At 37.6% G+C, this 17,154-nt stretch overlaps 1 protein-coding gene across 1 annotated transcript in view; it reads right to left on the bottom strand.

The window, feature by feature from the left end:
- Nucleotides 1–17,154, bottom strand: part of LOC124171934 (serine/threonine-protein kinase atr-like) — a 176,967-nt gene that overhangs the window by 50,801 nt on the left and 109,012 nt on the right. Inside the window, exons 24-25 of the mRNA XM_046551370.1 lie at nucleotides 14,769–14,908; nucleotides 11,310–11,426 (exon numbers count right to left, since the gene is read on the bottom strand). Of these exons, the coding sequence (XP_046407326.1) occupies nucleotides 11,310–11,426; nucleotides 14,769–14,908 (257 nt within the window). The remainder of the gene's footprint in view (nucleotides 1–11,309; nucleotides 11,427–14,768; nucleotides 14,909–17,154) is intronic.

Genomic DNA, 17,154 nt, shown 5'->3' with positions numbered 1-17,154 from the left:
TTCTTACCTAACTAACAGACACCAAATTGTCCAAATTTCTTACTTGGACTCAAACACAAAATATATAAATAATTGCTCCTCTACTATGAAAAAAGTCAAATATGGTGTACCCCAAGGGTCAATCCTAGGGCCGTTATTGTTCACTTTGTATATTAACGACCTTCCTGAATATCTCCAGGAAGCAAAAACAATCTTATTCGCTGATGACACTAGTATATTGTTGCAAGCCCCAAATTCGCAAGAATTACAGATTAAGGTAAACTCTACAGTTCAAAGTATTCAAATGTGGCTAAAAAATAGTATGTTGGCAGTTAACCTAGAAAAAACTGTATGTATGAACTTAAATTGTAAATTGCCACCAACAGTGGAACTATTCAACTCTGAAATAACTTATGTAAATAATATTTCTTTCCTTGGAATCACACTAGACAAATCCTTGAAGTGGTCTAGACATGTCGAAATCTTAACCACCAAACTGTCACATATTATGTATCAACTGCGCTATTTACGATCAAGTGTTTCTTTGAGTGTTTTAAAATATGTGTACTATGCTAATTTTCAATCCTTAATCTCTTATGGCATTATTTTATGGGGCGACAGTGGCAATAGCACTGAGGTATTCACTATGCAAAAGAAAGCTGTAAGAATTATGCTAAACCTAAAATATAGAGAATCCTGTCGACCTCACTTTGAGGCACACAAAATTTTAACTCTAACATCCATTTATATTCTGAACTTAATGCTATTCATAAAAAAACGTATAAATTCTCTTCCAAAAAATTCTGACTTCCATTCACATATGACCAGAACCAAAGACTGTTTACATGTGCTACCCAGGAAAACAAAAAGGAGTAGTAATGGTCCTCTACATAAGGGTACAAAACTATATAACCTTTTACCAGAAAAATTGAGAAGTTTGTCTTCTGTAAATAATTTTAAAGTAAATCTGAAAAGATACCTGACTGGAAAGGCATTGTATAGTGTTGATGAATTTATTAACTATTGTAAAGAAAGTATGTAGTTTGATGTGTTAACCTATTAAATGAGAATTGTATACCTGTGCTTAAGGTTTTGTGCTGTGAAGTAAGTGTTGAAGTATACATGGCTGTTGTTCAGCTTTCACTATTGTGTGCTTGAAATTTGTAATGTAACTTTTTTATTTTAGGAAGATGTCTTTGTTTTTTTGAGTGAACATTATCTAAAATACCAATTATGTATTATACTAGACGAAGCCTATACCATTTACTTACTTGTATTGGTTCTTTTGGCTAATAAAACTATTATTATTATTATTATTATTATGGTGACTTTGGGTACTTTTCCAAATACGTAACTGTATCTTGACCATATACCTGTCACAGGCTCCCTAGTCGATCTCGAGTCCAGTTGAAAATTACTAGCAAGTATCGAGGCGAGTATGATAATTTCTGAACCAGGCAATACAGCAATGCATACTATTCTACTCCAATTTTCTTTGGTGAATGTCTGGCCTAATGTAAGAAGGAAAATATAATGAGGATCGTTGATGGCTATTGTCAGAAGTAGGAGATGAATGAAAATTAATGTCTTCAATAGCTCCATGGGCACAATTGAAATTGATGAACCTCAAGTAATATGTCTACCATTTAAGTTGTATATGTATCCAAACTACAAGGGAGAGCCCTGAGTATAGTCATTTTCACAGCTACAATAAAGATTACATACTACGTATATGAATCATGTAATATTTGGCCCTTTAAAGTTCTCAAGCAGAAAAACCAATTATTCTACATGCTCAGCCAGCAGGTTTTGACGTCTCCATGTTACAGTATTACTGCCTGCAGAAAATTGCCTTTTGCTACACACTTGTGTGACTGGGCAAGTATTTTCCTGCCAAAATTGCAAGATTACGGAGACTGGAATTTTTATTGAAAATTATATCAACGATTTTTTTGGATCTTGAATCTTCATGGAATTCGAGAGGACGAAGCGAACGAACTATGGAACTAAACTTTAGTTTTTTAGAGCCAAAAAAATTCTATACTTCTCACGTCATTTAATCAACCTTAAAATCTATTGCTTTTTTTAAGTTCAAGAAAGAAACTAAACGATAAAAATGAATATCATATCGGACGGACGCAGTAATAAAAAAAGCTAAAAGAGCCTTGTGGTGTGAAAACTCCCCCTTCCGCGCGACTCACCTCGGCGAAGGTGGAAAGGGAAAAAGGGTATCGGTTGTTGCCTTTCACGAAAACAGTTCATTTTTCTCTCTCTTAAGCATGCTGACTTAATCTCTTCACTTTACTTCAATACCCGACCCATATTTCTTATGGTTGGGATGGTTCCGAAAAATATCCAATCCTTAGTATTTTCACTCGAGTATATGCGCTAAATAGTCAAGTCGATCTATACATAATCCTTTTTAAAATCCTCAGTTAAGTGCTTTAAGTCAATGAAGACGATTACCCAATCTATAAATGATGATTTTCAAGACTAATGTCTGAAAAAACTTGAAAAATCGGCCTCAGTTACCGAGCCTCAGAGTTCCGCGGCGTGTAGCTCAGTCTTGATGCGCGATTGAAAAATCGCACTTATTTCCTTCGTCGCAAACTTTTTTCCACGATTTCAAATTAGTACTCTTTAGAAATCTCTACTTTATATTGTGGTTCAAATTTTCCGAGTTATTTTTTTTTGTAAACGAAAGATAATGTCTACTTTATATCAAATTTCACGTGAAAAACAGGTCGGCCATTTCGAGTTGTAAAACCAGACAGATGAGGGCCAAAATCTTCAAAAGTCATTAGAAGTAAAGGCAAAGCACCAGGTCAAAGGAATATTGCGTTTTTCATTACATAAAACTCATTCCAACGCAAAACCACCTGGATAAATTAAAAGATTTTTTGGGGAAAAACGATATCTCGCGTGGCATTGAAAAATTGGTCATCTTTGGGCCCCTGTATCTCACTAAAGAGTCCTATTTATGTAAAATAGCATACACATCTATATCTGGTAACGATTTAAGAGTATTTACGCCAATTTTCAAGTCTCTATCCCCAAAAAGGTCATTTTGGACTTTATTCCAGCTTTTTCTGATTTCGGACCAGTGTGTGCCGGGCAAAGAAGACGATCGGCCGCCGGGGCTGGCGTAAAGGTATTCGGCGCCCACGTCGACAACTATAGTGTATTCGGCAAGCTGAAACTACCAGGCCAAGGCATTAGAATGACATATCGGCTTTAAAAACTGCATTATTACATGAGTTTCATGATAGCGCTTCCTAGCCTCGAAAGCTCTATAACCTTAACTACTCGACTCGACATTCGTAGTGCTATCTACTCGAAACGCTCGAGTCGAGTACCAACTGCTCGACTCGATTTGAATTTTCGAGTACTCACACATTCCTAGAAGATATGTGTTTTGTTATTACGATTACGTGGCGCGAAAATTCAAATGACTGTTGGAAACGCAGTCTTATATAAATTTGTGGTTTCAAGTACTACTGGAATCGGAATCGATTTTTCACCTCGGCAAGTACTCGTTATCGATTCCGGTTCTTGGTCGAGAATCGAGGAATGGAACCGACCCATCACTAAAAAAAACTCATTTCCAAATTTAATTACTGATCTAAATTATCTAATGTCATTCAGTAAAGGAAATGAGGTAAATTACTTCCATAGATCAGCTACTTGGACCGCATGAGGAGTAATATTTTTGGCCATTGCGTGGCAATGGATTTCGACAAATATATAATAATAATAATAATAATAATTTATTTATTTGCCAGACGACAAGTATTGTACATACATTGTATATGGCACGTCATGAATACAAAATCAAGTTATATACAAAATGGCAGTTTAAATTCAAAGGCAGTTATAAAGATAAATATTCATCAACGGAGTAGAAACATTTGGATAATAAAAAGTTTTTACTCTTAGTTTTGAAAGTCGACAAACTCATAGGAGCTTTTAGGTTCTTCGGAAGCTTGTTATGAAGCCTTAGAGTCATTGTTCTAAAGCCACAGATAGCTTTCTTAGTACGTACAAATGGGACATGCAAGTCTCCCTGCTGCCTAGTACCCTGGTAATGAATATCCGAGTTTAGCGCAAAGTCCTTAAAGTTTGACTTGGCATATAATAAAACCGAAAGTATGTAGACACAGGGAATAGGTAGCATGCGAAGACATTTAAACAAAGGGCGACATGGGGTTCTACATGGTTTGTTTGCAATCAAACGTATAGCTCTTTTTTGGATTTTAAAAATGGTCACTGCATGGGGTGAAGAGCCCCAGTGTAGAATGGTGTACACCCATGTCTCGTATAGCGCAATTTCGATTAGCGCAATTTCGATATAGCGCAAATTCGTTCCTCGGGGAAACATTGCAACGCAGTGTAGCCTAATCAAAAATCTTAAACGCTCTCGTGATAAAACATGAACTTGCGCTAAGTACACACGAAATTTCTATCATTTTACGCATATTAATATTATTGCTTGCCTCAAATCTTCTTTTTAGTTTATACAGTGGAACCCCGATTTGTCGTTCCCGCATTCATCGTTTTCCCGCATTCATCGTTCGCCGCTCCTGGTCCCAAATTAAGTTCTATAAAGACAATGTAATTTTTTCCCGCATCTATCGTTCCCCGAAGTATCGTTTTCCCGCATTGATCGTTTGAAGATCGCGGTCCCGCCGTATAATTTTCCCGCATTCATCGTTTGACAAAAATATGACGAAGTGTATACAACGTGTTGTTTATGGCTAATAACGACAGACACAAAGTTTGAATCTTCCCCAGGAGATTGAAATACGATAGCGAGAAGCTGAGTGCCGTGGGATAGTCACATTATCGCATTTCCCAAGATCCGGTATCCCCCTCCATTCAGCACTCGCCTCCTCTGTTGAAGCTTTCTTCTTCTCCTAAATAAAAAAAGGTCCCAGCTCGAGCAGGGATCTTATTACCAGGATCTTAGCTTCGAAAGAAAATATCATGTTACTTGAGAACAAAAGAAACCTTTTTTACGCCTCCCCCTGTCTCGACCACTAACTTTTTTTTAGCCGACTCGCTTCAAAGGTGGAGGTCAACTGCTGCATGAATCACCAATTAGCCCAAAAGGTATCTAAAAATGAATTTCGGCAATTGGTATTATACTTTTATTATATTGATATATTAGTGATGTGCACGTAATTCAGTAAAGATTGATACTAAACACGACGTATTCCTAACGTTATTTAAGCATTTTAAGCAAGGAAATAGTTGGAATAATACGATGGTGATTTCTGGCGAATAACGATATCCTCGCAGCTGATAGTGAGCTTCACGGCAGTTGATGCGATTTTTTTTCGAAAACAGGGCGTCTGGTTACAATTTTCGATTTATGCTACAAGTTTCACTTGTCTGAGTTGCTAACGAAGCGATGTCTTCTCAGGATATTTTGTTTCTCTCGACTAGCAATCTGAATTCATCTGCTCGTCTAGAGCTACGCTACTTATTGTTAGAAATGAGTGGGTAAGTTGCCTTCTCTATAGGATAAAAAAATTCATTGCGCAGTCACATGGTCATGCTTCACCCTCTGCAGTAAGCTCTGCCTACGCCGTACGCGATAGCATTACAGTGCCGATAGCATTGTAGTGCCGAACTTCACCTCGTACGAGTGGTTCCGTACTTTCCGGGGTGGGTTGACTTAAAACCAGCGAGTGTTTTCCGTGTGGGTGCAATGGAGTCCGGTTTCTTTTTTATTAGTTATATTCTTATTCGTCTTCGGACCATGGCCCTTCCGAAGACACAAGTGAGAACTTTATAAGATGGACTGAAAATAATTGATGATGAAGAAAAGAACCCGGGCTAGAAATACGTGAATATTGCAGAATGCCTCGGTATGTCCGGTAGCACATGACGGCAGGGGTGTGGGTGGAGCGAGATCCCTGGTGAAAAGAAGAAGTAGGATGAAGCCGAGGATCAGGTGGGCGTGCCGCTGACGATTAACGCCACATTGCCTCAATCATATTAAAAATTTAATTGCTAGAAAGGAACATTTCAAATAATAAACTATTTTTGGCCTTCTTGATCCATTTCATAACTGCGATATATCTGCGACGGCGAAATCAGTTGTTTGAGGCATAACACGCACATTTCTGTCGTAAATACATGTACTTGAAATGGCATTTGATGGATAAGAATTTTTACATCAGACAGAAATGCATAATAGCCATAAAATTCCGAGTGGAGTGCAAATATTTTTTAGCAAGGCGGCTTGTTCTTTTAGGATTTTAGAAAGAGAGATAAGTCGAATCAACAATATGACCTAAGTGTTTCGATAAAGCAATAATATTCCTGTAATCAGCTGAAATCTCGTTTGAATCCATTAATGAATGTCATAATTCGCAAAAATCCAGCGGATCCTGGGACATAGGCAACCCGGACAAACTTTCCCGCATTGATCGTTTTCCCGCAATCATCGTTTTTTTCATCCATCCCCCTGAAAAACGACAGATCGAGGTTCCACTGTATATTAATCGAAATCCATTGCTGCGCAATGGCCAAAAGTATTACTCGTCATTGGGTCCAGATGGCCGGCCTACCGAAGTAATTTATCTCGTCTCCTTAACAGAATGAGTTAATTTAGATCATTAAGTAAGCGTGGGGCTAGTGGAAATGATTTTTTTTTCAGCAATACGGTTTGAGACGTATTTTTGCCGTCATAGGTTATCGGGCGATTGACTTCCAGGTAGAGGGTCTACGCTAAAGCCTTCAAGGTCATCGGTATTCACGGGGGAGAAATGGAGCGGTGGCCGAGTGGCGCATGAATAGCATCAACACATAAAAGGGTCCGCTATAGTCTCAAACACAATGGCTTCGTTCCCTCCCCGCAGTCACAGGCCTTCTGCGTCTCAGGAATACAGTTCAGCAGTGGAAGGTGATATAGATAGAGCCATACAGAGTAAAAACCAAGAGAATATGGCAAAAAATAGGAATGCGTGTAGAAAAATCAAGAAAAACTATAAACCTAGAAGAGGAATTGAAAGAGGTCAATTGCTTTGAAAATGGAGAGCGTCAAAGCGATATTGCGCAGAAGTTTAAACGCACGATGCCTTATTCTGAATAAAGACGAAGTTAAAACATCAGTGACCTCAGCCGCACCAACTTCAACCAAGCGGTCTACACATACGGAAAATTAATAGTGAATCAGGACAAAAAGACGAGAGTGGTAATCGCTCCGAGACATTTAGTGAAAGCTCCGGTTGGTTCCAGAATTTAAACGGCAAGCAGGGTATTTTCAGTGCGGCGATATCAGGTGAATCTGCAAGTGTTGATAGCGCAGTCACCGCAGCATTTTCTGATGAACTCCAAGCTGTGGTTGAAAGCGGCTCCTTTCCACCTCAACCAGTTTTTAGTGTTGACGAGACGATATTGTTTTGGAAAAGAATGCAATCTCGTTCATTCATTTTCAGGGAAGGAAAACCTGGGCCAGGTTTCAAGGCATTTAAAGACTGTTTCACGTAGCTGCTAATGACTCGGATGACTTCAAATTAAAATTATTTATCATTCATAAACTCCGCTAGCTATGAAATGGCATTCAAAGTGGCATTTTCCTGTCATTTCGATGAGTGACAAAAGGGCCTGGGTGACACAATAGTTGTTTTTAGACAAGTTTGAAAAATCGTCAACTGCCGGCAACGCATTACGATCCCCTGAGATAGCACATGTTAGCCTACCCGCACGACAGGAGGGAATTTCAAAAGCACGTAAGAATTTTTTTTAACGTGAATAAGTCTTTGAATGCGGGCATACTATCTTTAAAGATGTTTTAAACTACAAACATTTATATAAAAAATGTTTTCTAAGGCTTTTTATGGGAATATAGATGTTTTAGAGGAAATTCAATACCCACGACCTATGCTACCAGGAACGCATCCCTATCTTCCCAATGTTAAAACGCTCTCGTATAACGCAAATTCGTATAGCGCAAAGACCCCAAGGAACGCATCCCTTGCGCTATACGAGACATGGGTGTATAGTAAATGGGGGTAGAATTCCCCATAGTAAATAATTAGAAGAACATAAATGGATACAGGGGATCTAATTGATCTGATTAGGAAACACTTAGAGCTGAGATGATAAGCTGGATTAGAGACAAGTTTTTCCCAGGAAAGATGCGCATCCATATTCATTCCCAGAAACATGGTGTCGTCAACCTGTGGAATACATGTTCCGTTTAGGTCAACATTAAGCAAACTAGGGGTTTTATTGAAATTAGAGAAGTAAATAAGTTGGGATTTTGTGACATTGAGATTAAGACAATTAAATTTACACCAAGTAAGAACCTGATCGGAGATAAAGTTGGCTGCTGTATGTAACCCTTTGACAGTTGAGGATGTTATAATAAAATTGGCATCATCAGCATATAATACTGGGTGAATACCAGTTGCTGAGGATACAAAGTTGGTGAGGTCATTTATGTATAATAAAAATAGAATTGGGCCAAGAATAGATCCTTGAGGAACACCTTGGGTCAGAAATTTTGGAAGAGAATTGAACTTATGACCATTCGACACCACTGAGACAATTTGAGATCTATTGGAGAGATATGATTCTACCCAGTGATAGGGAATACCTCTTATGCCAAAAGAGGGTAACTTATTCAGCAAGATATGGTGGTTGACACTGTCGAAAGCCTTGGAGAAGTCATAAAATATGCCAAGTACTTCCGTTTTGCGGTCTAGTGCTGTTAAAATTTTGTCGACTACCTGGGCAATAGCAAGACTGGTAGATCTGTACTTGCGGAAGCCATATTGAAAAGGTGATAGGAAGTTGTTTCACTCTAAATAAGAGGTCAGTCTTCTATAAAAAGTTAATTCAAAAACCTTGCCAAACTGATTTAAGAGTGAAATGGGTCGATAGGAGCTGAAATCGTGGATAGAGCCCTTCTTCTTATAGAGTGGAATTACTTTAGACTCCTTTAGAGAATCAGGAAAGGCTCCTTGTTGTAATGAGGCATTAACAAGGAAAAGAAGAGGGGATTTAATATAATCATAAGACAGGCGTATTAAGTGATATGGAATTTCGTCAGTACCTGCACAAAATTTAGAGCAAGACTTGCGGATAATAGAGGTTAACTCAGTTTGAGAGCAGGGGTAAAGGAATAATGAAGCTGTTGAACAGTTGGGTTGGTGAGATGGACGTCCAGGGGTGGGAGTTGAACCATTGGGTTGCGAGAAATGATCGTTAAATGCTGCACCTAATTTAGATGGATCATTAATTAAATTACCAGATTCATCTTTTAACTGGAGGTGGGTGGGTTTCTGCTTCATTTTAGAACTGTTTATAATTTTCCAGATGACTTTGGACTTATTATCAGCAGTAGAAATTCGTTGGTCATTTAAGTTATGTTTGGCCTCTGAGATCATTTTTCTGTATTGTTTTTTCAGCTCAATGTACTGGGATTTGAGTTCAGGGTTGTCGGAGTTTTTGCAGGTGTATGCAGTGTCTCTGAGGAGGCGAGAGAAATAACGAATTTCATTGGTGATCCAAGGACTACAAGGAGTGGGTTTAATTTTCCTTCTAGTTACAGGGAAAGAGAAATCAAAGAAAGCTAAGAATTTTTTGTAGAAGCAATCGAAGCTGGAGTTGAGATCATTAAAAGAGTATACATCAGTCCAAGTCTCAGTTTGAAGTAATCTGATGAAATTAGCCGTATTTGAGGCCGACCAGGAGCGACCTATGCGATATTCAACCCGCGGAGTGGATGGCACTGAAAAATTAGCAACAAGGGGGTAGTGGTCTGACAGGTCAGACCTGAGAATCTTGGACACAACTAAAGTGGAGTCCAAATTGGAAACTATATTATCTAATAAAGAAGAGGAATGGTCTGTTACACGGGTGGGTTGATCAATGAGAGGGGAAAGATTATAAGACTTAAGAAGGCAGAGCAAGTCTGTGCGATCCTTAGAGACAGTAGAAAGATCCACATTAAAATCACCAGTGATGATTATTAATTGATCGGGACTGGAACAAAGTATTTGCTCCAGTAAGGAGTAAAGATTTTCCAAAAAAAGTCGAAAACATCCCATAGGAGACCTATACACAGATAAAATACACATAGAATGATAACCCAAGACGACATTAACCGAGGAGAATTCAAACACACGTTCCATCAACAGGTGACTAACAGAGAGATTAGAAGAGGATGCTTCAAGTCCCTCTTTTAGCATTATCATGACACCACCATTCTTGTGAACTTTCCTACAATATGCGTCAGCAAGCACATAACCAGGGACTCTGAGGTAGGGTAGTTCACCATATATAAACAAAGAATAAGATTTTACGCAAGAAATACTATTAATGGGTGAAAAATGAGAATTATTTCGCGTGTACTTTGCGCAAGTTCATGTTTTATCAAGAGAACGTTAAGGTTATTAGATTATGATTGATGCCTATAAGCAAAGCAGCATTGGGATGTTTCCCCGAGGAATGAATTCGTGCTATATCAAAATTGCACTAAGCGAGGTGTGGGTGTACTATGTTATTGACCAAACTGCAGTGGTCATCTTGAACTCAGCACAGAGGTAGGTTTTAGTAAACCTCAAACAAAGAGATTAATGATTACATCAGCATGTTTAAAAATGAAGAATGAAAGTTATTGTAATGCAGCGTGATGATTCAAGAAATCCAACAGATGGAAACCATCACAGTACAAGAATTATTTTTATGCCAGTACTTAATTTATCTCGAGTGCTATGCAAAGCTACGGCAAAAGGAGCACGAAAGGAAAACAAAGACCCAAAAATGGCAAACATATTGCCTAGAGTGGAATGCACCAAGGCGGAATGGGTGCAAACTTATAACATCCTCTAAGGCTCATTTCTTGGGAGAATCTCCACCTTCTGCCATATTTGATGATCTGATTTATCTTTTTCCGGGACTGTACATAAAGGTCCACAGTGCAATGACTCATAACTACTCATAACTCCCACTCATAACTTAAAGAGGATTTTTTATCAGGAAAGAGGCCCAATTCCAAAACCCTCAAAAGAGCATTGTCACAAGCTTCCAGAGACATGGTACCTTGGACCATTAATCTAGTACTAAACATAAGCCATTTGAAAAGCCACCTTAGCCTCCCAAAAAGTAAGTCGTCACAAGCCAGAAAACTTAGAACAGTGTACATATCCCAAATGCATGCGAGTGAAATAAAAGCATAAACAAACAATAGAAATAAAAAACCTTTGATCACATAGAAAATATCCTTACTCTAAGACTATCGACAGTATTGACCTTGAGTGGTTAAAATACAACAAGCTTAGGTAATGCAGCAAGGCCACAACTTGTATGCATACCTGCAACTGTCCATTTGCTTCATGAGAAAGAATCAGCTGCTCAATAGTAGGTGGCTGCTTTTGAACAGCTATAACTCCAGCAACTGCATCTGGTTCATTTAAACGAGCATATATTTTCTGTGGGGAAGAAAAATACCATATAGTACCAAAATACAAATCTAATCTGAAATACCATATACACAGTACCTATATTCAAATCTAATCTACCTGCCACGGCGATAACTTCATGGTTAAGTAGAGTCAGGAGATATGAAAAAAAATAAGTTTCGGGAGACGTTGTATTTCTCGAAGCTTGAAGACAAACTTAAAGCTTACAGTAAGGTTTAATTAAGATTAATCTCAGTGCCATAGGCATTGTTTAAGTTAATCTTTATTCTTAATCAACAATATTACATACTGATCAGCAATCGTTGCTCCCAACAATCAAATCAAATATCCGCCTGGAACACATAGATGCAAATGGCACATAGCAGTTATTCATGTATTTGACAGTGTTCCACCAATTTTAAAAATCTGAAAAAAATTAAGATTATACTTTGATTTAGGGGTAACCAACATATATTTTTTCTGCATGTCCATTGTTTCCTAAAAATTTTAATTTAATTTTGAAAATTACAAACTTATGCAAAAGTTTAGTTTTCGGTCAAAAATTTTGAAAAAATCAGGATGGTAAAACGTAATAAATACATACATTTTTAAATTAAGAAAAAGATTTTACAAAAATAAAAACTATAGTTAAAAAACGAAAAATCGTGTTTCAATATTTTTTGGAGTTAATTTTCATTGTTGGGGCCTGAAACTTTGGGGAAACACATAATTTTTGATGCGCTTTAAGTGCAATTTTTTATTTTTCAAAACATCTGGGGGCATTTTTCACCATCTTAACCAGCTAGACCCTTCAGGGCCCCCTTTGGTTTTGAAGCAAATATAAACTGACAGAATATATTCATTCCTACATTACTTCTTTACACATTTATTCCTTCTCAAATTACTTGGGTTGTCTGAAAGTCTTCACTCAGATAGTTAAGATATTGAGTACACCCATGTCTCGTATAGCGCAAGGGATGCGTTCCTTGGGGTCTTTGCGCTATACGAATTTGCGTTATACGAGAGCGTTTTAACATTGGGAAGATAGGGATGCGTTCCTGGTAGCATAGGTCTTGGGTATTGAATTTCCTCTAAAACATATATATTCCCATAAATAGCCTTATAAAACATTATTTATGTAAATGTTTATAGTTTAAAACATCTTTAAAGGTAGTATGCACGCATTTGAAGACTTTTATTCACGTTAAAAAATATTCTTACGTGCTTTTGAAATTCCCTCCTGTCGTGCGGGTGGGCTAACATATGCTATCTCAGGGGCTCTTAATGCATTGCCGGCAGTTGACGATTTTTCAAACCAGTCTAAACAGGCCCTTTTGTCGCTCATCGAAATGACAGGCAAATGCTACTTTGAATGCCATTTCATAGCTAGCGGAGTTTATGAATGATAAATCATTTTAATTTGAAGTCCTGCGAGTCATTAGAAGCTACGTGAAACAGTATTTAAATGCCGTGAAACCTGACCCAGGTTTTCCTTCCCTGAAAATGAATGAACGAGAATGCATTCTTTTCCAAAACAATATCGTCTCGTCAACACTAAAAACTAGTTGAGGGGGAAAGGAGCCACTTTCAATCACAGCTTGGAGTTCATCAGAAAATGTTGTGGTGACTGCGCTATCAACACTTGCAGATTCACCTGATATCGCCGCACTGAAAATACCTGCTTGCCGTTTAAATTCTGGAACCAACCGGAGCTTTCACTATATGTCTCGGAGCAATTACCACTCTCGTCTTTTTGTACTGATTCACTATGAACTTTCCGTATGTGTAGACCGCTTGGTTGAAGTTGGTGCGGCTGAGGTCACTGATGTTTTAACTTCGTCTTTATTCAGAATAAGGCATCCTGCGTTTAAACTTCCGCGCAATATCGCTTTGACGTTCTCCATTTTCAAAGCAATTGACCTATATCAATTTCTCTTCTAGGTTTATGGTTTTTCTTGATAAATTCTTGATTTTTCTACCCGCATTCCTATTTTTGCCATTTTCTCTTGGTTTTTACCCTGCATGGCTCTATCGAAATGACCTTTTACTGCTGAACTGTATTCTTGAGACGCAGAGGGCCTACGACTGCGGGGAGGGAACGAAGCTATTGTGTTTGAGACTCAACAGCGGACCTTCTTTTATGTTGATGCTCTTCATACGCAACTCGGCCACCGCTCCATTTATCCCCCGTGAATACCGATGACCTTGAAGGCTTTAGCGCTGACCCTCTACCTGGAAGTCAATCGCCCGATAACCTATGACGGCAAAAATTACGTCTTAACCGGTATTGCTTTAAAAAAAACTCATTTCCAATAGCCCCACGCTTAATTATTGATCTAAATTAACTCATTCTGTTAAGGAGACGAGATAAATTACTTTGGTAGGCCGGCTATCTGGACCCAATGACGAGGAATACTTTTGGCCATTGCACAGCAATGGATTTCGATTAATATATAAACAAAAAAGAAGATTTGAGGCAAGCAATAATATCAATATGCGTAAAATGATAGAAATTTCGTATTTACTTAGCGCAAGTTCACGTTTTATCACGAGAGCGTTTAAGATTTTTGATTAGGCTACACTGCGTTGCAATGTTTCCCCGAGGAACGAATTTGCGCTATATCGAAATTGCGCTAATCGAAATTGCGCTATACGAGACATGGGTGTATACTATTCATATCCTATGCAGTCAATTGAGCTATAATTAATCTTTTTATCACTTTCTTCCTTGCCATCTCAACAACATCACTTAAAAGTCTTTAACCAAGTTCTATGCAGCACTCCTCAATAGTTTTTTTTAAGGCTAGGGTTCCCAAATCATCATGGGAAAATATTTGACAAATCTTATAACCCAAATATTTCTGAACTGCTGAGTCTTTGTCACATAATCAGAAAAAATTACATCACCAAGGACACTCCACCAACCAGCCATGTTGAGGTAAAACTCGGGTTCATCAAATAGCTGAGGGAATTTTTTTCTCTCTAATAAAAATTTACTAAGATTAAAGTCACGATTTAAAAACAAGAAGTAAGGTCATAACCCAGTCATTGCTTATCACAAAGTCTTCAGAACTAGTAAGGCTTCCCTGCACCCACAGTGTTTATGGCAACTAAGGGCCTTACTTTAATTAACGGACAAATTCAGCAAATTTTTGAAATCTGTATCAAAACTTACATGGTTCCATCAAAGTAAGGTCCAAATAGAATCCAGCCCCTGTTACCCACATTGTGCCCCAATACAGGTAATGCCTACCCAAATATCTGATGATGCATATTTCTATACTTGGAGATTATTAACATATCGATGAAGTTTTAACAGAGGCATGTTATTTCATGATATCAGTTAATTTTTGGGGATAACAGCAAAGGTACCTCAAAGAAGTGAAACTGCTCCTCTAATTCTTCCTCATGGTCATAAACATACTGCTCCAAATAAAGCAAAGAGCGAGGATACTCTCTGCACTCAAAATTGCGATTAGATATGGCCAGTTTATTAATTTTATCCAGAAAACCTGTAAAAAATTCATGTGTAAATTCACTACATTTTCACAAACACAACAGGAAAAATTATGAATACATAAGTTTTCAAGACAAGTTGATGTGTGCCAGGTAGATAATAATTTCCATGAAAAATATTAAAATTTTCCAAACATCATATCTGATGAACTTTAAACTTGCAAAAAATATTAATATATTAACAATACATGAAAGGTGTTTTTTGTATATGGGACCAAAATTGTAAAATATACCACCAAATTAATTCAAAGAATCTTACTATTTAATCATTTCTAACAACTTAATATCTTTTGTATACCTTCTATGAGTCTAAATATTGGTTACATGTGGCTCATTTCCACATGTTCTCTCTGAGGCTAGCCTAATTACAAGCTTAATGCCTTATTGACCAAATTAATTCCTGAATAAAAATAATAACCATATTACTGTTTTTAGGGAAAAATAAATTTAATATTATTACATTATAAATAATGACATGCATTCGCTTCATACATATAAAGTGGAACCTTGATCTATCATTTTTCAGGGGGATGGATGAAAAATACAGTGAATGCGGGAATGTTTGGCTAGGTAGCCTATGTCCCAGGAAACAAAGGATTTTGGCGAGTAATTATGATATTCATTAACCCATTCAATGATTCATGAATGACACCTGTGCCTTGCCACCCACGCAGATGTCTTTCATCTATCGTAGCACTTGGCCCGTTGCGTAACTATTATTTGTATCGCTTTTACAGGACATTTTTAACAAACTAAAATGAAGTGATATGTGATTCCGACAACTTCCAAAAGGGCTAAAGCAGTATTTCCCAACCTTTTTCGAGCCACCACCCATTTGGATCCATAAACCTACACTCAACACCCCCCCTAATCGGTGCCTTTTAAGTAATACTCAGAATCATACACTAGTTAACCAAATGAGGAATGTTGTAGTAATTAAATTAAAAAACAATGACTAATTAAATGTTTATTTAGAATCCAATGGATTTATAGTTTTTTTAATCATTTATGCAAATGATTTAGTACACAATAAAAGGAAAATAATTGAGAATATACTTTTGACATAAAAATAAATAATTTTAAGAAAGCTTTTTTAGAATTTACATGTCATTTTTTACCTAAATTAAGCAATTATATGGCATGAAATTTTTCAATTTATAGTAATAGAATGACCAATCATGTTTTGTTAAAATTATTTTAACAACTAAGTGACTTTTTATTATAGTTGGTCATGGTCTAGAAGTCATTTAAGAAGATTCTATTACTAAAATTAATTACATATTTCCATCAAATAAAATTTTAATCAGAAGGATGAGCTTGATGACATGATACAAGTTTTCCAACTTGTATCATGTCATCCCGGTTTAATGCCACTTAGCAGAAGTCATAAATTGCGTTTGCAAACCTGAAGTCTGTTTCACTGCTGTGAAATAAGCTGAGTGACTGCACTAAAACAACGTTCCACCAAATATGAAGTCAGAAATGCAGGAAGGAGTTTTTTAACCACCATCCATAATGCAGGATAAGGATTGGAATTCTCCTTCTGTAGCCAAAACTCTTGATAATTTATCGTAAACTTTGGTTTCAATTCAATGTCATTTTGCAGTCCAATTAAATTCTTCCTCTAAATAACCCAACTTCCTCAATATCCACAAACGGATTCATCGCCCAGTCTGGAATTTCCAACAAAAGGAGATCATCAAATCTTTGCGTCATATTTTTATTAGAGATGTGCGAATAGTATCCGCGAATACTCGAATACCTCGAATAATAGAAAGTATTCGATATTCGAGATCTCGAATAGTTATGCCAAAGGTACCGTCTCGAATACCTCGAATACTATGAATTTCGCGTCATACACTATCGCTCGCATGTCGTTGGTAGTTGACTCGGAAAAATGAGAACTCTAGTCGTCTAGTGCATGCAGCGCCGTTTTAAGCAAGCTGACGAAATTCATCAAATTCACGGGTTCGAGCGGTGAAAAGAGTTCGACGTGGGGAACCGAAATTGATCGGATGAAAAAAATCCGAAATTCCCAGGTGTCCCTTATCAGGAGAACCTCAGTTCCGTGGGATAGCAACATTGGCGCATTTCCCACGATCCGCTATCCCCATCCATTCAGCGTTCGCCCCATCCCCTCAATCGATTTCCTCTTCCCCGAAAACAAAAAAAGGTCCCGGCTCGTGCAGGGATCGTATTACGAAGACCTCAGCTTTGAAAAAAATATCAAGTTACCGGAAAA

The sequence above is a fragment of the Ischnura elegans genome, chromosome X, assembly GCF_921293095.1.
Source record: "Ischnura elegans chromosome X, ioIscEleg1.1, whole genome shotgun sequence".
NCBI lineage: Eukaryota > Metazoa > Arthropoda > Insecta > Odonata > Coenagrionidae > Ischnura > Ischnura elegans.
The sequence above is the reverse complement of the archived record's forward strand: the minus strand, read 5'-3'. Positions and strand labels throughout refer to the sequence as shown.